The sequence below is a fragment of the Pleuronectes platessa genome, chromosome 18 (genome assembly GCF_947347685.1).
Source record: "Pleuronectes platessa chromosome 18, fPlePla1.1, whole genome shotgun sequence".
NCBI lineage: Eukaryota > Metazoa > Chordata > Actinopteri > Pleuronectiformes > Pleuronectidae > Pleuronectes > Pleuronectes platessa.
Window position 1 is genome coordinate 18,615,015 of NC_070643.1, and position 17,460 is coordinate 18,632,474.

A 17,460-nucleotide genomic window follows, 5' to 3' on the forward strand; every position below is an offset into this window, starting at 1 on the left:
AAATACCAGGAAACAAAAAAAAAACTAAATCCAAATGTCCCATCTCATCTTTTCCTGAGTGCACAACAGAAAACAGAGACACTGTCCTTCCTGTTCCGACAAGTTGGTGGAGGAGAGAACAAACATCACATTGTGATAAAGAAGGGATAAGTAGTGACAAGCAGATGCAGGGACGTCTTTATGGTTTTGTCCAATAAGACATATTTGAATCACCAACTTTCACTCGAGAGCAAAACTCAGTCTTTAAAAGTAGAAAAATGAAAATAATCCCCCAGCCTCTATTGTGTTTCAAATCAGTGAGGGTGGGTTTACACCTCTCAGCCATGCATATATATATATAAAAAAAAGGAGCATCACAAGCTGAAGCCTTTCAAACAATCATACAGTTGAACCAGCATCTCTATAAAAAACCATTTCAACAAGAATGCATTAGATTTAACAAGCTGTACCTAATAAACTGGCCTCTGAGTGTATACTGCTTATGAATGCTAAACACGGGGAGCTAAAGTAAAAGGAAATCTTAAAGTGTTGCACAGAAATTCAATCCCGACTCTTGTTACACCCCCCCCCCCCACACAATGTATTCTACAAATATTACAGAGCAGCAGTGGATCACTAATATACTGGAGCTGCTTACATCACACCATTCGTTGTTACACAGCACCCTCTAGTGTCCTGAGCCCACACTGCTACCTCTGAGCATCGAGAGGAGCGAGGGGGGGGGGGGGGGGCCCTCCGCCGCCATTAGTGTCATGTTGACTGAGTGAAAGTCTGTTTGAGACCCGGAGCCCAGTGTCGTCTGTCCCTGTCCCCGTCTCCACCACTCGGCTAATTAACAGCTCTGGCATGGCCTCTCTCGCTCCTGTCTCTCCCTCGGCCTCGCTCTATTTCTCTTGGCCGGAGATGGAAGGAGATGAAAATTCTCCTGTATTAATTAATCTGTAACATACAGGAACAGGGGGATGAAAACGAGATAGGTCCATCTGTGTGTGTGTGTGTGTGTGTGTGTGTGAGTGTGAGTGTGAGTGTGTGTGTGTGTGTGTGTGTGGACGGGGCCGAGCTGTGGACGGGGCTGACCAGAGATCAGCACACCATGCCGGTTGAATTAATAAGCCTTTCATAAAGAGCCCTCTGTTTGAAATTGGATTTACAGGCGGCGCCCCGATGTTCCTCTGGCACACATCAAAGTAAAGAACACGTGACCTCTTCCCTCAAGGGGTCGCGACCTTGGGATTCGACGGGGGTCCATAAAGCACCAAAACAAAAATATATCCACCTCGGGGTTGATATTGATTATGGCGGAGACGAGCTGATTCGTTATGGATGTTAAGGCTGTCCATGTCTTTATGCCTCATGTTTAATAAATGGCTGAACCGCGGCGTTGATTGCAAAATCCATCCGAGCGCAGGAGTCAGCTTTAATCCAAGATTTGAAAATGAAGCCTAACTGCTGATGTGAAGAGCTGAAGGGCCCTGAAGTGTGGTGGGCACCGAGGCCCCCGGGTTTAGTTCAGCTCTCGCGTTTATTAGGAGCTAATTTAGGGATCATTAAAAATTACGCTCGACATGAAAATCAAATCTTTGTCGTAGTCAGCGATCCTGATGCAACAGGGGAGATCAGCCTTGAAGCTCTTTGGGTGGGAACCAGGAGTTCATAGTAGAAATATGAAGTTCCAGAAGGTGGTGTGAAATGTGCTGAATCATCATTAATGAGTTAACTTCACACTTGATGGGGAAACTTTAAAATGTGAGATTTTTAATAATTTTAATATTCTTTTCTACCGTTTTGTTGAAAAATATAATAATTCGCTTTATTTGTGAAGCACTTTATTTGAACAAACAACAATAAAGTTACAGAAGCGGTTGGATAATGTTATATATAATGTTTAGACAATAAAATGTAATAAAAAAATATAATGTTTGGATGTTAAAGTCCTGAGGGTTAGGGTTGCAGATTTACCATTCACTCTATCAGTGGATCTACGATGGCCTCCAGGCTCATGAGTTTAGATCGTTAGTCAAATCTGGGCTTGGTTTTGTAAATTGTTATCAATAAAATCTTAAAATCCATATAACAACAGACAGGAAGCCAATGCAGCGAGGCCAGAATTAATTTTATGTGGTTCCTAGTTCCAAACCAGTAATAATTCTATATAATTTTGGACAAAATGAAGGTGAAGCAGGAGAGTAAAACCAATATAAAGAATATACAGAAATCTACATGTGTAATAAATATGTTATGTGCAACCCTAGTGTACATCAATTAATATTTGGAATTAACTTAATTGGAATAAACAGGACTGGACAACATGAGAGAATCAATAAGATGAACAATCAATAAAACTACGAGGATCTGAGGACAAATCTGTGACTGAGCCGTCAGCATCACAATGATGCTTTAAATCATGTTTACTGATGATCTGACCTGAGAGCAGCACATCAATGGAGAACATTAATGGATCCTGGATCAGTACAACATGCTCATATTTCACAAAGTAAAGAAATAAAAGTACTGCAGTGGCCCCCGAGTATCAGCCCTCAATGGATCTGTGTATCTTTAGATCTTGTAGTTTTACAGATACTTGTTTATCTCAAAATAAAATGAGTGAAATATAATTTAGAAATGTCAAGAGTCAACATTCTCAATGAGCGACTTTAAGAAGAAATGTCAAAGTGCCAAATATTTGTCAATGTGTGGGATATGTTGGGATATCAAAATTCACATTTTTTACGATCACAACTAACAAAGTTAGCATTGCAATCAAATCCAGAACTTTATTCTAATTCCTCACATTTTCCCTTTCAACCTGACTCAGTGTCATTTTACCACGTTAGAGAAAAGCTGCCGTTCCCGTGACTTCATCATTTAAGAGCAAACATCTCACAGAGCACTTAATTAAACTGGAGCATTAATAAATACTATCTGGCCCGAGGCCGCGGGACTGAGGATGGATTACACTTTCATACAATTACAGTCTTCATGCACTTGATCTATCAGAGAGAGAAAGTCTCCCTCTTAAGTGCAACGCAGACACACAACGCAGACACACCACGCAGACACACAACGCAGACACACAACGCTGAGACCGAGGCTCCTGCCGCTGATACACTGCTTCCCTCCGGGTCTCTAATGCAATTCACACGTCTGCTTCAAAGAGAATAACCCTGAGATCTATAGTTACATCATGAAACCACAGCAGATAGTGTGATACAGATACTTGTCACCTCAGAACTACCACATGCTAACGTAGAGGAGCATCTACGCTATCTTTAAGTGTGTGTGTGTGTGTGTGTCTGTGTGTACGTGTGTGTGTGTGTGTGTGTGTGTGTCAGTCCTATTCCCCTCCCACTGTCCACATTCTATTTCTGTATATGAAGTGAGGAATTCATTCTGTGATGCTGATGAGCTGTTTGATCTATTATCAGAACCACTGAGGCAGAGCTGAGCCTGGAACAAACATCTCGTGTTTTACTGTTTATTCCCAGTTTGAGTCTTTGTTTGAACTGAAGAAGTCGATGTGTGGAAACTGTGGGATTAGTCAGTTTGTTATTATTGTTTTGTGTTATTTCTTTTGTGTCAGAACGAGGACGTTTGTGTAGATGTTTCTGTAATTTGACCACAAATAGAATCAAATCAGTGAAGAGGTGAAACATCACAGTGCAAACAGGTAAATGGCTCCGTGAGGCTGCAATAACAAAACTATACATGTTTATTAGTTGTAAATTCACAACATATAACCCAGTTACGCGTATTAACCTGTTGAAACCTGTTGGACTGGATCAGTTTGAACAGGTGTTAGTCACAAACCAAAGTATTCCAATTCTAAATTGAAATGATCCTCCTTATTCTTTCAGCGTCACACAACAACCTCACGTTTTACTACAGTTTTTCCTCTGAATACTAATGAACTGATTGTACACAACCACAACAGACAACTCTATGTACATCAGGAAGTATTTATCTTCCAGAGCCAGAACTCAGCCGTCAGTAGAACAAACTGTTTAAACTTGAACGCTAACTTTGCTGCGTATCTGCTAAATGTGTAAATAAACAACTGTTTACAAACATTGTTATGTTTTCACCAGAACATCTTCATTATCATCTTGACTACATGTTTTTTGTTTAGAAATTGTTCTGCTGCCCCCAAGTGGCCAAAAGATGAATGATTCAGGATCAAGATTAGATAATAAAGTTTGTGCAGTTTAGACAGTTTTAGAAAGTTTTTACTGTTGTACTGAAACTTCAGATTGATATATATTCATGTAGGTGTTTTATAGACGATGTTACTTTATGATACAACCTAGGCTTTATGTATTGAAAAGACATTCAGCCTCTACTGCTTAAATTACACAACCGAATGACATGTTTTTTATTGAAGTGAATTATAAAAGTAATATACCTTAAATATATATTTCCCTTACAAACTCATCTGTCAAACTCATATCAAATGTAACACTCCAATTGTCTCCAAAAGTTGTCTTATGAGCTGTCGAGTCCTAGAATAAAAAATATGAATTGATCCCGAAATAAAATAATGCAGAGGCACATGTGAAAAGACGGTTGAAAGGATCAACTTTTCAAGAGAATTATCAATTTTTCCTAGTTGCCAATAAAAACTAAAAAGAAGCCTAGATATGAATTGTCCAAGTTCCGATATTATTTTATTTTATACTGGAAACCCTGAACAGCACAGACGTAAACTCTATCTCCATCCCTGATCTTGGGTCAGTGAGCAGCTCTTACCCGGGTCAGCTCGGACTCGGACACAGAGCGGTGTGGCGGTGAGCGGCGCTGGTACATGGGGGGGCTGACATCCTGGTAGATCGGGCTGACATCCTGGTAGATCGGGCTGTCGTCGTCCAGCAGCACGGCCCCCCCGTCCACCGACTCCTCCTCTCCCTCCAGCTGTGAGGTCACGTCCTCCGGGCACATCTGGTGGTCGATGCCATTCTGGCTCAGGTTGCAGTGAACAGCTGTGAGAGGGAAATGGAAAAAAACATAAATAACTTGATGAGAGAAAGATAAGGGGAGATGCAAGTATTTTTCATTATGGTATAAATAAATCAGGGCTTGGTAAATTTACCTTTATTGTGTCCCAATCTATTATTTTGAATTAACATTAAAAACTGGTAAATTAGGTTGTAGGTCATGTAGAAGTTAAATGTTTCTGTAGAAATGTTTAAATATCAGTACTTTTTGCTTATCGGATGGTTAATGGTTTCACATTTATAGTTTTAAAGGATTGATTATTCATTCTAGTTTTATAATAGCATGTTTCTGAACTGAAGGAATTCTCCACACTGAATGCTCTACTGCTAAAATTCCACTAGATGGCAGCAAATACAGATAAATGATGGCTGATTTCACATTGAAGCTGCTTCTCGATTCAAAACGACACAAATCCCAGAGAATGTTTCATATGTTATTTGCAAATAATATTTAAAAAAAAACTTAATGTGATTGTGTTTGTCAAATGAAACCAGCAAATCACAGTTAAGCTATAAACTGTTTGATGGGAAATAAACTCATTTGAAAAACACACCTGCAGTTTAAAACTCAGGAGTTTGGTGCTGATGTTTGACCAGTAGGTCTGAGGTTAGCTACTGTTAGCAAAACCTTAAATAGACAGTGAATCTGTGGTAAAAGAGATAATATTATAATTAATTCTTAGTCAAAAGTAAGGTTAGTGTGTGTGTGTGTTTTTCTCCTCAAAAAATGTACTTCATAGATATTTGAGAAATCTGTGAATTACGTATTCATACAACCATCCTGGTATTTTCTCACTTCTCTGGTATCAACAAATGATTAATTCAAAAGCCCAGATTGCGTATGCAGCCTGGAGTTAGGACACAGCTCACGTCGCTCCCAGACAAACAGCTTCTCAAATCCACGCTGTGCAAATGTTAATCAAATACAGTGTGTTTGGGTCAATTTTGGAGACTTGGGAGAAGTTTGAAATTTGAATCCTTCACAATAAAAAAGGAAAGAGGACTTTTTACATCACACCTGAAGGCAGCTTTGGTTTCTAGTGGAGCTGCGGATTAAAAGGTCGAAGGGATTTGTGTTCAAAGACACATTCTGCTTCGTTTATTGGTTTATAAATAACGACTGATGTTGAAAGATTTGCAAGAAAAGCTCATCTTCATATAAATCACAATTTGTAAAAAAAAGATGGACGATGCCTCTCCACTTCACCAATGGCGAGTCGGTCTCAGCTGTCAATCATGATGTTGGACTATGTTTGAAATGATATTTGGCTTCCGGTCGGGTTTGGTCATGTTTTGGCTGGGCTGTAATCGAGGAAAACATCAGGTTCGACCACAAAAACGATTTCTCAGACTCGAAAACATTGAATTAAAGATGTTAGGCGCACACTGAATCAAACTGCTGCAGTAAATACATAGTTGAATGTCCCTGATTCTCCTCGAGGAACAAACTCGTTCCAAATTGGCTGAGGTTTAAAAAAAATGTGTCAGACATTAATTTTTCCAAACTGCTGGCGTCGGGAGAGCAGCCAATTACGAGCTTAGTTCAGTGTGACACAACAAAGTGAAACAAGACAACAGGAAGAACATCTGGGTCCCTTTTTCCAAAATTCTGTTTAAAGCTCCAAGAGGAAAAACTATAAAAACTGAAAAAAACTGAAAACTTAAGTTTTGCCTTTATCTCACAACCTCTCAGTTTTAACTAAAGAGACCTTGGAGGAGGTTCAACATTTACTGATCCATTAAAAATCAACTCTGACCAGCTACAACAGTTCAGTTATTATAAACAATCTAATAAAAAGGTTATTACCTATATTACTATTATAGTTTTGGCAATAACACTTCTGTACCAGGCTGTGAAAGCAGAACTAAATGAAATATCTGAATATCTCTTCATCACAAGCTTCATCATGGCCCCTGAAACATCTAAAGTCCAAACAGCATTGAGCAGAGTAACAAGTTGACTAATGACCGGTTTGCTGTGTTTGCTCTGAGCTGCAGACCCGACAGGGAAGAGGCCGTGATACGAGAAATCACAAAACCAACTTGAGATGCGTAGCACGAAGCATCGCTCGCTCTCACTGCCTCTTTCTCCCTCTCCTCCCCTCACAGGTCACTCCTTCCTCCTCCTCTTCCTGCTCCTCTTCCTCCTCTTCGCTCCGACTCAATTCAGTGTGCAACCACTCCGGAGAAGAAATGTATAATGCATCTTTTGCTAAAAGCATTGAACAACAGTACAAACAGCCTAACGGGATAGAGGGATAGAGGGATAGAGGGATGATGGGAGGGTTTAGGGAGGAGGCACAAAGAGGAGGCACAGCTGTGAGGAGCGCTGGCTGAATGAGGAGCTCGGAGATGGAGAAAGGCTTTTTTTAAACGGCAACAGTTACTATAAATAGCTCCATCACATTCATCCCTCTCTCCTCCCGGACATGCGCCGTGCAACCATGGTGAGGGGGAGAGAGAGATAACCCCCCCCCCCCCCCCCACCCTCTCTCTCTCAATGAGATTCAGCAGAATGGGGGAGAAAATGAATGGAGCGCACACAGAGACATTACAGAGCAGCATCATCCCTGCTCAGATAAACACATCCCCCGTTATCCGGATGACGACTCCTAAAGAATTGGATTAGTTTTTACATGATTCCGTCTCTTCTAATTACTGCGCCTGGTTTTAGACGAGAAGCCATTACGAGTCAATCCAATTTGAAAAATAGAAGCTGACAGGAACGTTGTGTTCGTCTGGAGGAGCAGGTTAGTGAGGAGGTAGAGCTTCATCTGCTCCGTCTTTTATTATAATTCAAACCAGACGAGTGATGCTGCAGAAAAACTACATGTAGCTGCACATGGTTTAGGCCTTGAACGTATCTGTGACGGCATCATTACCAGCGATCCCAGACCTTTATCCCTTTCATCATTCTATTCGATCCACATTAAGTCTGTAGCCGATTTCGAACAAAAGTTTTTTTTTTCAAGAAACTTACAGATTTCTAAAAAATCAATTCAAGTCCACTGGAGATTTAGCAAATTAGCCTGATGATATAAGAACAAGCTGATCCATTCCAGTCCACCAGGGGGCGATAATGCAAAAGACGATGGATGCTATATAAATGCAGCAACCATGGATTCATGAGAGCAACACCATAATTTGAAGGAAATTCCGATGGTGCTGCTGATCAGAAAAAGGGTTGAACATAATTAACGAAGCATATTTTAAAACATGTGAAAGATTTTAACGATTAAAAAACTGAAATTAAAAAAAATTGAGTACTCGACCAATCAGACTTCTCCAGTGCTGCGAGCCTCACACTTAATGTTCCGGTACTTTCCCCGAGCAGGGACTTTTCAGATGGTAAAAATATTTCCCTGGAACTTAAGATCCTGCAAAGGTTCCTAGTTCCTGGGGAAAGCACCTGCAGATGAGACGCTGTTAATGTTGCACCACATCACTGATTATTGGTTAAACATAAATCAGAAGAAATGCTGAGGAAAGTTTCAGGATGAAATAAGTTTACATTTAAATCATTAACAGTTAAAGGTCTCATATGTTCACATTGGAATTAAAGGACATATATTTTTAAATCTCACTGTATCAGATGTGTACATTTGTTGCAGATTCAAATATAATTTACTTCTCGGTAATAAATGTGAGGATTCATTAATGAGATGATTGAATGATGAATCCAATTCCTTTCACAGAAAACTCAAAGTAGTATCAACAGAGTAAGAAGAAGAAGACGTGTTCCTGTCTCCTCTTAACAAAGCATCCATGGCTCAAACCCAGTTGAAAGAAGACGTTTCCAATTGGGGGCAATGGGAGAATAAAGGCTGTTATTCTGTGTGAACTCCGGAGCCTCAGAGTGCAAGCTGGTTCAAAGGGAAACCATTAGAGGGCCCATAATCAAAAGTGAAGTGAGCTCCGTGTGGGCACTCAGGCTCGGAGTGATCTCTTCTCTCTGGCTGACTCTCAAACTGGAGCAGAATGAATTGAGAAGCGAGCACAATCCAGCGTGTGACCCAGAAACAAAGCCGGGAGACGGAGGAGGAGCAGGGAGAACGTGGAGACTCGGGCCGTCGCTCTCTCACCTCCGTCCAGGAGCTGTCTCCGAAAAACCAGAGCAACTGTGCCAGCAGACGCTCTGGGGAATCTGAAGAGGTGTCCTGGCACAGATACTGGCAGGATGTTAGCATAATGACATTTCAGTCATTCACGCAGCTGTTACTCTTCATACATGTGAACAGTGGCTCGGAGCTGAATCACAAATCAGTGCCCGTCACATGGCCGGAGGTAATAAAAAAATTATAATTTGCCAATAACCGAGTTCAGTGGTGCATATTTTTCACAGTGCTGCAGACTGTATATTAAGATGCAGTACAAGTCCACTTCTTCCCACTATCCAGAAGTGTACCTAAATATCCCAGATTCGAACTCTGCCATCTTGAGCTGAAGACATTATTTGGAGACAGACGCCATAAACGATCGGTCCCTCCCGATACACGTGCTCGACCAATCATGAGTCAGTCCCAGCTGTCAATCACAATGTTTTACCCCGCCTTCCTAACCATCGAACATTTAATTAAACCAAAACTGGAAAAATTAACATCTGGACAAACTTTAGTGGGTTAAGAACAAGAGATGTTCCAATATCAATTTCCCAAAATTGTTTCTGATACCTTGACTTTGCATATGTGCAGTCCATGTCCCGTCTACTAACATGGAGGAGGCTGTGTTTATGACGTAAACTGCAGCCAGCCATCAGGGGGCGATCTAGACCCTTTTTGTGGAGCTGTACATCTTCTACAGTCTGTGGTTCTCAGAGCTCCATCTTTCTGCACCACCCTGCACGTACTCAGACAAACTGCGAAAAAGCCTCGACACTGCATGTGTTGTTGATTCTCACCCAGATCTGAGAAGGTGGCGAATCTAGCAAATCTGCATGAGGGTGGGGGGGGGGGGGGGGGGGGCGTCAAGTGACTCCCTGCCCTGCTCTCCAAATTAGAGCAAATGTAACAAGTCTGAATATGTGAGCAGAGTGACGCTCGTACCCGGAGGACTTGGGGACGAGTGTCTCCATCAGACGGGGACAGAGGACGCACTCAGATCCTTACACGCTCACTAAAGGACTAATTAGAATAGGTTTGAAGGGGAGAGGAGCCCAGCGCCTCCAGTCCAGGATGTTTAGGACTGAGGACTGAAGGAGGAGCTTTCTGCTCAGTGTGATTAAAGTCAACAGACAAGAGGAGAAAGTGCACGAATGAATGATCTCCTCTCGTTTGTTCCTTTTTCGAAGCCTCGGCAGAACAACTCTTTATGAATCTAATGATCCATCTAAAGAAGACCACACTCACTGGATGTGACCATTAACCACAGACCCTTCACTTTATTAATACATGAGAAAGTATGAGTGTGGTAGAGATAACGGATGAATGGATGGATCTCAAGAGGTTTTTGTGTTAATCAAGATCTGTGCATGGATGTGCTGAAAAGTTCCAAGTGAGATAATGTGATCATCATCTTGATTATTCATTCTTTCATTCGTCAGATCCAAATGTAAAGTTTAACAAAGGATGGTTATCTCAGCAGTCTCCTTATGAATCCTCTTATAAATCCAGATGATGCAGCTTTCTATGTAGATCTGCACTGGATCAGTTCACTAAATATTCCAGGTTTGTTTTTTCATCAATATCCATGAGTTCTTTCCTTGGGAGTCTGTGAAAATGTCTAAAAACTGCCGATCTTGCAACGTTAAAGAGATTTAAATGAATTCCTGGATGCTGCCCCCTTGACTGATTCCGGGCCAGAATCTATCGAGCTCTCTCTTGGCTCGAGTCCCATCCTTCCACCAGGTGTCACGGAAATCTGCTCAATAGTATTTGCATAAGAACAGATCATCGATCAGCTGAGCAGACGCAGGTCTCTGTAAGCTTGACGTATTCTTTCCAGCACTGCTGTGAAGCTGATCCCTTCATTAACGACACCTAAAGCTGACATTTACAACCTTATTGGCCAATGAGCAGCTCCACTGGGGCAATGACAAGTTAATACTCTGCGCTGAAGTTCACCCCAGAAAAAGTCTGAAGGGTGGAGACGCCCGGGAGTCGAAGTGGAGCTGCAGAAACACAACAAGGACAGAATTAAACACGTGTCCTTCATTTAACAGCTTGTTAACAAGAGTGTTGTGTTGCAGCAGAAAGATCACACACTCTCACAGGACGGGTGTCACAGCGCTCAGACACAAGGTTATACAAGCCGACGAGGTGATTCCACTTCACGCTGCACATGGCCGTGAAGTAAGAGAGGCATTACTCCGCTAACCTGACGGATCTGAGAGTCATTATCAGACCTGCCGCTTATAGCATCGCTCTCAGCGTTTAAAATTCATGAGGCGGCTCCGCAATCTGATTTAAGAGGCTGGCAGGTGATCTGCAGGAAACATTAACTGAGCATTTCAGCTCGACACGGTTTCCTCGTCGCCGGATTTAAGAGCGTAAACATGAATGAGTCTATTGCCACTACTCGCTTCATTAGAGTTCAAACGGCTTTAAGTAGAACGCAGATTATTTGTGCTTTAGCTCATTTTCTGTCAGTTTCTGTGGTTTTACTCGAACCGTCTTGTGTGCAGCTCAGCAGGTCGCTGCAGCAGGGGCTGTGTTCCAGCCTGTTGCAGAAGCTCAGCCTGGTAAAAACACATGTAGTCGCCCCCTGCTAACAAGACGTGACATCTGGAGGAGTTGATGTCAAGGTCCTTTAAGGCCTAGTGGCTCAGATGTATATTCATTAATGCACAGAGCGTCCAACACGAGCATCCGAACTGACCTCGGGGACACGAGTGTAATTATTGGACGTGTTAAGTGGCAGCTTGAAATTAGAGTTCACTTAAAAAGCCTTTAAATTTCACTCTTCCTCATGTGCACTCAGTTACGTGTCATGTTTGTGTGTGAGCAGCTGAGACCACGAGGACTGACTGCGTGGATCAAAGTGAAGTCGAGCGTCGAGTCAGACGGCCAGCCCGACTCTCTGTGGGTTTCTTAATTCAGCCTGACATCCTATCAAAAGTTAACTGGGCTCAAACTTCACAGAAGGCCCCCCCACGCGACCCCCGCGGCTCCAGGGTCTTGGATTGGTCGGTCCCGTGTCAAGCCGGCGTGGACGTGCTCGACTTCGAACGTTTTTTTATCAGCTGCGAATGGAGCAAAGAAAAGGAGGATGACATTAAAAAAAAAGGCAAAGAGAAAATCTAAGAGAGAGAGAGCGAAGGGATGAAAAAGAAAGTGAGAATAAAACAGAAAAAGAGAGAAATGACCCACTTCTACACAGAGGAGATAAATATAACTGCTGTTCACTTTGGCTGCAGAGAAGCTTCCCAGGCTTTGGCTTTTTAACGTGCTCCGCTTCAAAGGCCGACAGGAAAGAGGGAGACAAGAATAGAGCGTCTTCATTTAGAGGAACAGTTATTAATATTTGATAGAAAAGGCAGAAACTTCTCCTGTTCCTGGAACCATCGCAAAGAGGGAAAGTTTGTGATTTCATTGGGCATCGTCCAGTAAATCGTTTCACCTTCTCTCCTGCTGTGAAGTTTGCAGAGTCAACACAGTCTATTATTAGGTTGTGTAGACACAACATTTATGCTGCAGTGTCATGATTGGAAGAAAAACTACTGCAGAAAAGTCAATGTTCTCTATTGTAGAGACCCCATGGAGCTGATGGGCTTATTAAGCAGATTAGTTGTAAACCATGACATCACCAATCTGCAGCTTCTTTGTCAAAGTCAACATAAGATTTTAAATGTCACAGCAACGTGTGGCCTCAACAATAACTTATAGAAAAAAAAAATTCAATGAGATGAACGTGCTGTCTTTGAATTTGGGAGGAAAAAATAACTGTTGCAGATAAATAGTTCTTCTTAACCTTTAGCTCTTTATTTTCCTGCAAAATTCGGCCTCATCTTTCATCTTCCTACAAATTTGCATTTGCTAAATTGGGTCTGGAACCTCCCAGTTCTTTTGTATTTTAAAACGGGGCGTCATCAACAAGAGTGAGAGCAGACCTACAGCCAATCAGAGCAATGAAATGTGTGACGCAGCACAGACACTGCAGATTCCACACGTCTTCATATCAGTGGAGCTTCAGTGATCGAGTCAAACCCTCCGGCCTCTTTTCAGATGAACAGCAGTGATTTGTGAGTTTCACTCTGAATAAACATGAGCTCTCTCATTCCTCTGGTTTCCAGGTTCCAGCCTCCTTGTTCCAGTCTGCCTGACATGTGATGACCTTTTGCTTTTCTTATTGGCCTCTCTGCCCTGACCTTTTGGTTCTGGCTGTCTGTTCTGAACCACTGACACAGCAAACCTTTGCTTTTATCGTCATATTTTGCCTCCGAGTGAAACATCTCATGCGAATCCTCGACTTAAGCTGAGGAATTAGAACTTCCTCAGTGTCACGGCCGCTGTGTGTAGAGACACCAGAGGGATTTCTTAAGACGCATCTTAAATATGTGTGAATATTATTCTTTTGACATTAAAATCATCCACATCACATTGGAAACAGAAAAACAAAGCTGCTCTTAACGTTTGCTGAATGGTCAGACCTTTCCTTTCGTCCTTATTTGGGCACGTCTTCTCAAAACTTACTGACACAGACGACACAGACCAAATGAAGCAGTACCACTAGGGGGCAGTGTAGCCAATAGAGCAAGTGAAACGATCATTTGACACAAGGAAGAAATGTCAACACTTTTTACAGCCGCTGTTAGCTCCTTCTTTAGGTTTACATCATCACAACCTGTTCTACTGTCGCCATGTTTGTTGTGGTCAGAAGCTCTTGATTGCACGCCGCCCTCTAGTGGATGTATCGATGAATTAGAGTATAAATGATCAAATAGAACCTTTCCCACTGGCCTCGCTTCACAGCTGCACAACCTGTGATACAGCACCAAACACAGCCGGTGACACACAACCCGTCTCAGATCTGCAGCTTCAAATCAGTCAGCAGAACGGAGCCCAGAGAATTTCACGGTCATCGGGGGGGGGGCCGGAGCGGACGCACTGCCAAGTTCTCTGCACTCAACACAACAGGGGTTCCAGAAAATGTTGCCGAGTGTTCACAAAAAAAGCGCAAAGGTCGACATTTGTGTGCGAGAGAAGAGCGGGCGCACAAAAAGACTGAGAGTGCTTTATAATGGCCGAACGAGAGATGAATTACTGGAACGTGCAGCGGTGTGCGGTCGCTGTCTCTTCCCTCGGGTTTCATCCCACTGGTGTTCGTTCTTCATGGAGGTCGATAAAGATGCTGTGTAGGTTTTGTTCTGCCTCGTTTGTGATCAGGGACGAGACCCAACGATGTCCGCCAGGCTGATGTTAAAGTGCATTAAAAAAAAAGGAAAATCGAATTAAGCCCAGATGCTGCCGTGAAGGAGCCAAAACACAAAGATAACACAACGCTGCACTCGTCTGATCGTTAATGCCTTCGCTCATCTGCATATCCATGGGATCGAACGTGCAAAATCAACAGCTGCTCCTCCATCATCACTGGGAATGTGCAGGGATGGTGATGGTGTGTAAAGCATCTGGAGGCTACAGGTGACACCTCAGCGCAGTGGGTTACAAGTCAAGATACAGTGCTTTCAATTTGCTATTCCTGTGTTTTCCACTGGGCTGTTTGGTATTCAGGTGGAGTGAGAGGAGAGATTTGATGCAACTCTGGAGTCCGTTGGTTAAATATCAAGCTCCAGATCGCAGCCACTTAAAATCCGTCTGGTTTCACGCTGAGCTGCGTTCAGGACGTGCACTGAGGTCTGGAGAGTTTCACATGAAGTCTGGAGAACTGGGTCCAGGTCATGTCTGAAAACAGCTTGATATTATGCTTTATGCTCAATATTACAGTTATTTCACCTCTTTGCTCTTTGGATTTCATTTGTTGTCTCTGTGTCAAAGTTACTTCGGTAAGTTGAACTCTAAGACTTGTTTCCACCAGAGAACCAGTCTCCTGCTGGTTTCACCTTCCTGAGCTGCTCTCTCACGCTGACACTCAGACACAGTGATGCACGCACAGCCGGCTGAAAGCCCTCAGTCCAGACACAGATCCAATAGAATTGTAATGAGCTAAACCCCCCCCCCCGACGTTTGTCAGACAGATTGCAGTTTGCCGTGTATCAATCTTGCAAAGAAAGTCTCTGCAACTCTGAGGATGAGGAAATAGACTCATCGATTAACGTCGACACGGAGGAGAGGACGAGTCTGTTGGAACACAACTACTATTTTTATTTTCTGCTTAGCTTCTCATTGTGAATTCCGGGCAGCAGCCCTTTATGTATGGTACATCAAAGATGGCTGTAGGTCCACCCAGGGGAGGATTACACAACACCACTCTCCTATGACATTTGCCACATCTTCCTCATCTTAATCCCCTTCCCCTGTTTATTAAGGGTTTGGAAGATGCCCTCTCACCGCTGCAGCTCCTGATAAAGTGGACTAACATGTAATCCTATTCCACTGACCGAAAATAAACATGTTTATTCTACTAATTCTATTTGCAGTGGCTGATTCCGGTGGGATGGATGAGAAAGGAGTTTTCTGAATGGATGCACAGGCAGGCCGAGCCGAGCAGCACGTCTCAAAGAGGCTCGATGCACAGAGGAAAGAAGGGAGGAGTGAAAGGGACAAGCTGAGCCACGGGGGTAAACACTGCTGTGGCTGGACAGGAAGTCCAGGTCCTGGCTCTTTTCTAAATGTCCGTGTATATGCACATGGTAAATGCTTCTGTCACGTGTTTGTTTGTGCCTGTATGAAACCACAGCCTTTCATGAGGTTGTGTATTTTTTTTTTATAGCCTCCTACGCTGACATGAAAGAACACCATCCTTTGTGCAACCTGAATGTGTCTCTCAGACTGAGGGTAACACAACATGCTGCTGGTCGGCTGGTTAATGTGCGTTACATGTAGCTATAACACGATTGGTTGGATTCCACTGGGGACTTGTGTTGCGTGTCATACCCCTGCTCTCAGGAAAGAAAGCTTTTCTCATCTCTATCATGACCTTCAGGATTCCCACAGGGATTTCTCTCATCCACCTGCCGACTCCAACACCTCTAGCTACACTCCAGGGAATCGAACAAAGACGCTTCTCATCATCAGAGTCTATAGACCTTAGATTTACCTCAATAAATCCTGTCTTACGCTTCCTACTATTTTCTTTAGTATAAAACTCAGTTTTGTGGCTAAATAAAAACCAAACTGTAACTTTGACTGTGAGTCTATTATTGTTATCATGACATCAATGGTCCGACCTGCTACTGGTACATTTGTGAGCGAGGGACATGTGACCTACGTGGTGATACAGGATGGAGAACTTGCTGTTTGGCTTCTCACCACTTTCATGGTGGTTTCATCAAACAGCCTCAAAGGGCAAAGTACTTCATCAGTGATCAGACGATTCTTCTGAAAACCCTCTCTACGCACATCTGGTATTGGATTAGGGTTCCGACCATTTCTTTCTTTTTCTGATGAACCCAACACACAGCGATGGGAAGAGGTGATGAAGGGTTTGAACTCTCAGTGTGAAGGTTTCCCAGAAGAGACCACCTGTACCTGTGTTTTCAATCAATATAACCACATGGACCTGATTTTTCTTATAATTATAATTCAGTCAATATGGTTAGGACTAAACTCAATGTATCATTATTGAACCGTCCCTTTGTCTTTTAAGAGAAAGACGCCTCAGACCCTGTTCATGATGCAACTCTTGTCTCCTTGCAGGTAGAGGAGTTGTGTCGGGGAAACACCGACGCACACTGGCACCAACACAAAACCGTTCTTATCCACCGAGCTTTTAATTTCAAGCTAGACTTCTAAAGTCTGCTCAAAACAATGCAGACAGGGAGAAACAATGCTCCTTCAAAGATTATGTTGTGGAATTTAAACTATTAGCAGCTTGTATCAAATTTCACTCCTACTATAGACCCTGATTTGAATTTGCCCAAACTATTAGCCAGCTTTATGTATCATGTGTGCAGAGCTTTGAAGGGAATCTGTGCAGTTTGTATTTGTGGCTCATTAACTTTACTCAAGTCAAAGTGTCTTCCACAGAAAAGCTCACAAGGAGAGAACCACTAAAAACTGGTGCGGTTTTCAAAGAGCTAATTGTCTTCTCATGTGTTATAAATGTTTAAAGAGCTGACCTATATTCTCTGTCTTCAAGGGGTTTGTGGAGCAGTGGAACAGAAACACAGAAACCGTGACACGGCGGAGTTGTGATTTCTCTCAAACGTTGCATCTTGAATTGAAAGCGAACGTGCAGCTTGGTCTCGTTGCTGTTTGTAGCACAGAGACAGAAACACAACCAGTTTTTAAATGAGATCCAATCTAAAAAAAGAAACGGGGCTTTTAAAGCCAAATGTGGCAAATTTAGAAATGGAGGATCAGTGAGCTCCATCCTTCTGGAGCATTTTCTACAATAAGAAAGAATCATAGGGTCTGTC

General features: G+C 42.7%; 1 protein-coding gene across 1 annotated transcript in view; it reads right to left on the minus strand.

Annotated features, from left to right (window-relative positions):
• Window positions 1-17,460, minus strand: part of samd12 (sterile alpha motif domain containing 12) — a 38,460-nt gene that overhangs the window by 18,896 nt on the left and 2,104 nt on the right. Inside the window, exon 2 of the mRNA XM_053446114.1 lies at window positions 4,738-4,973. Coding sequence (XP_053302089.1) covers window positions 4,738-4,973 — 236 coding nt within the window. The remainder of the gene's footprint in view (window positions 1-4,737; window positions 4,974-17,460) is intronic.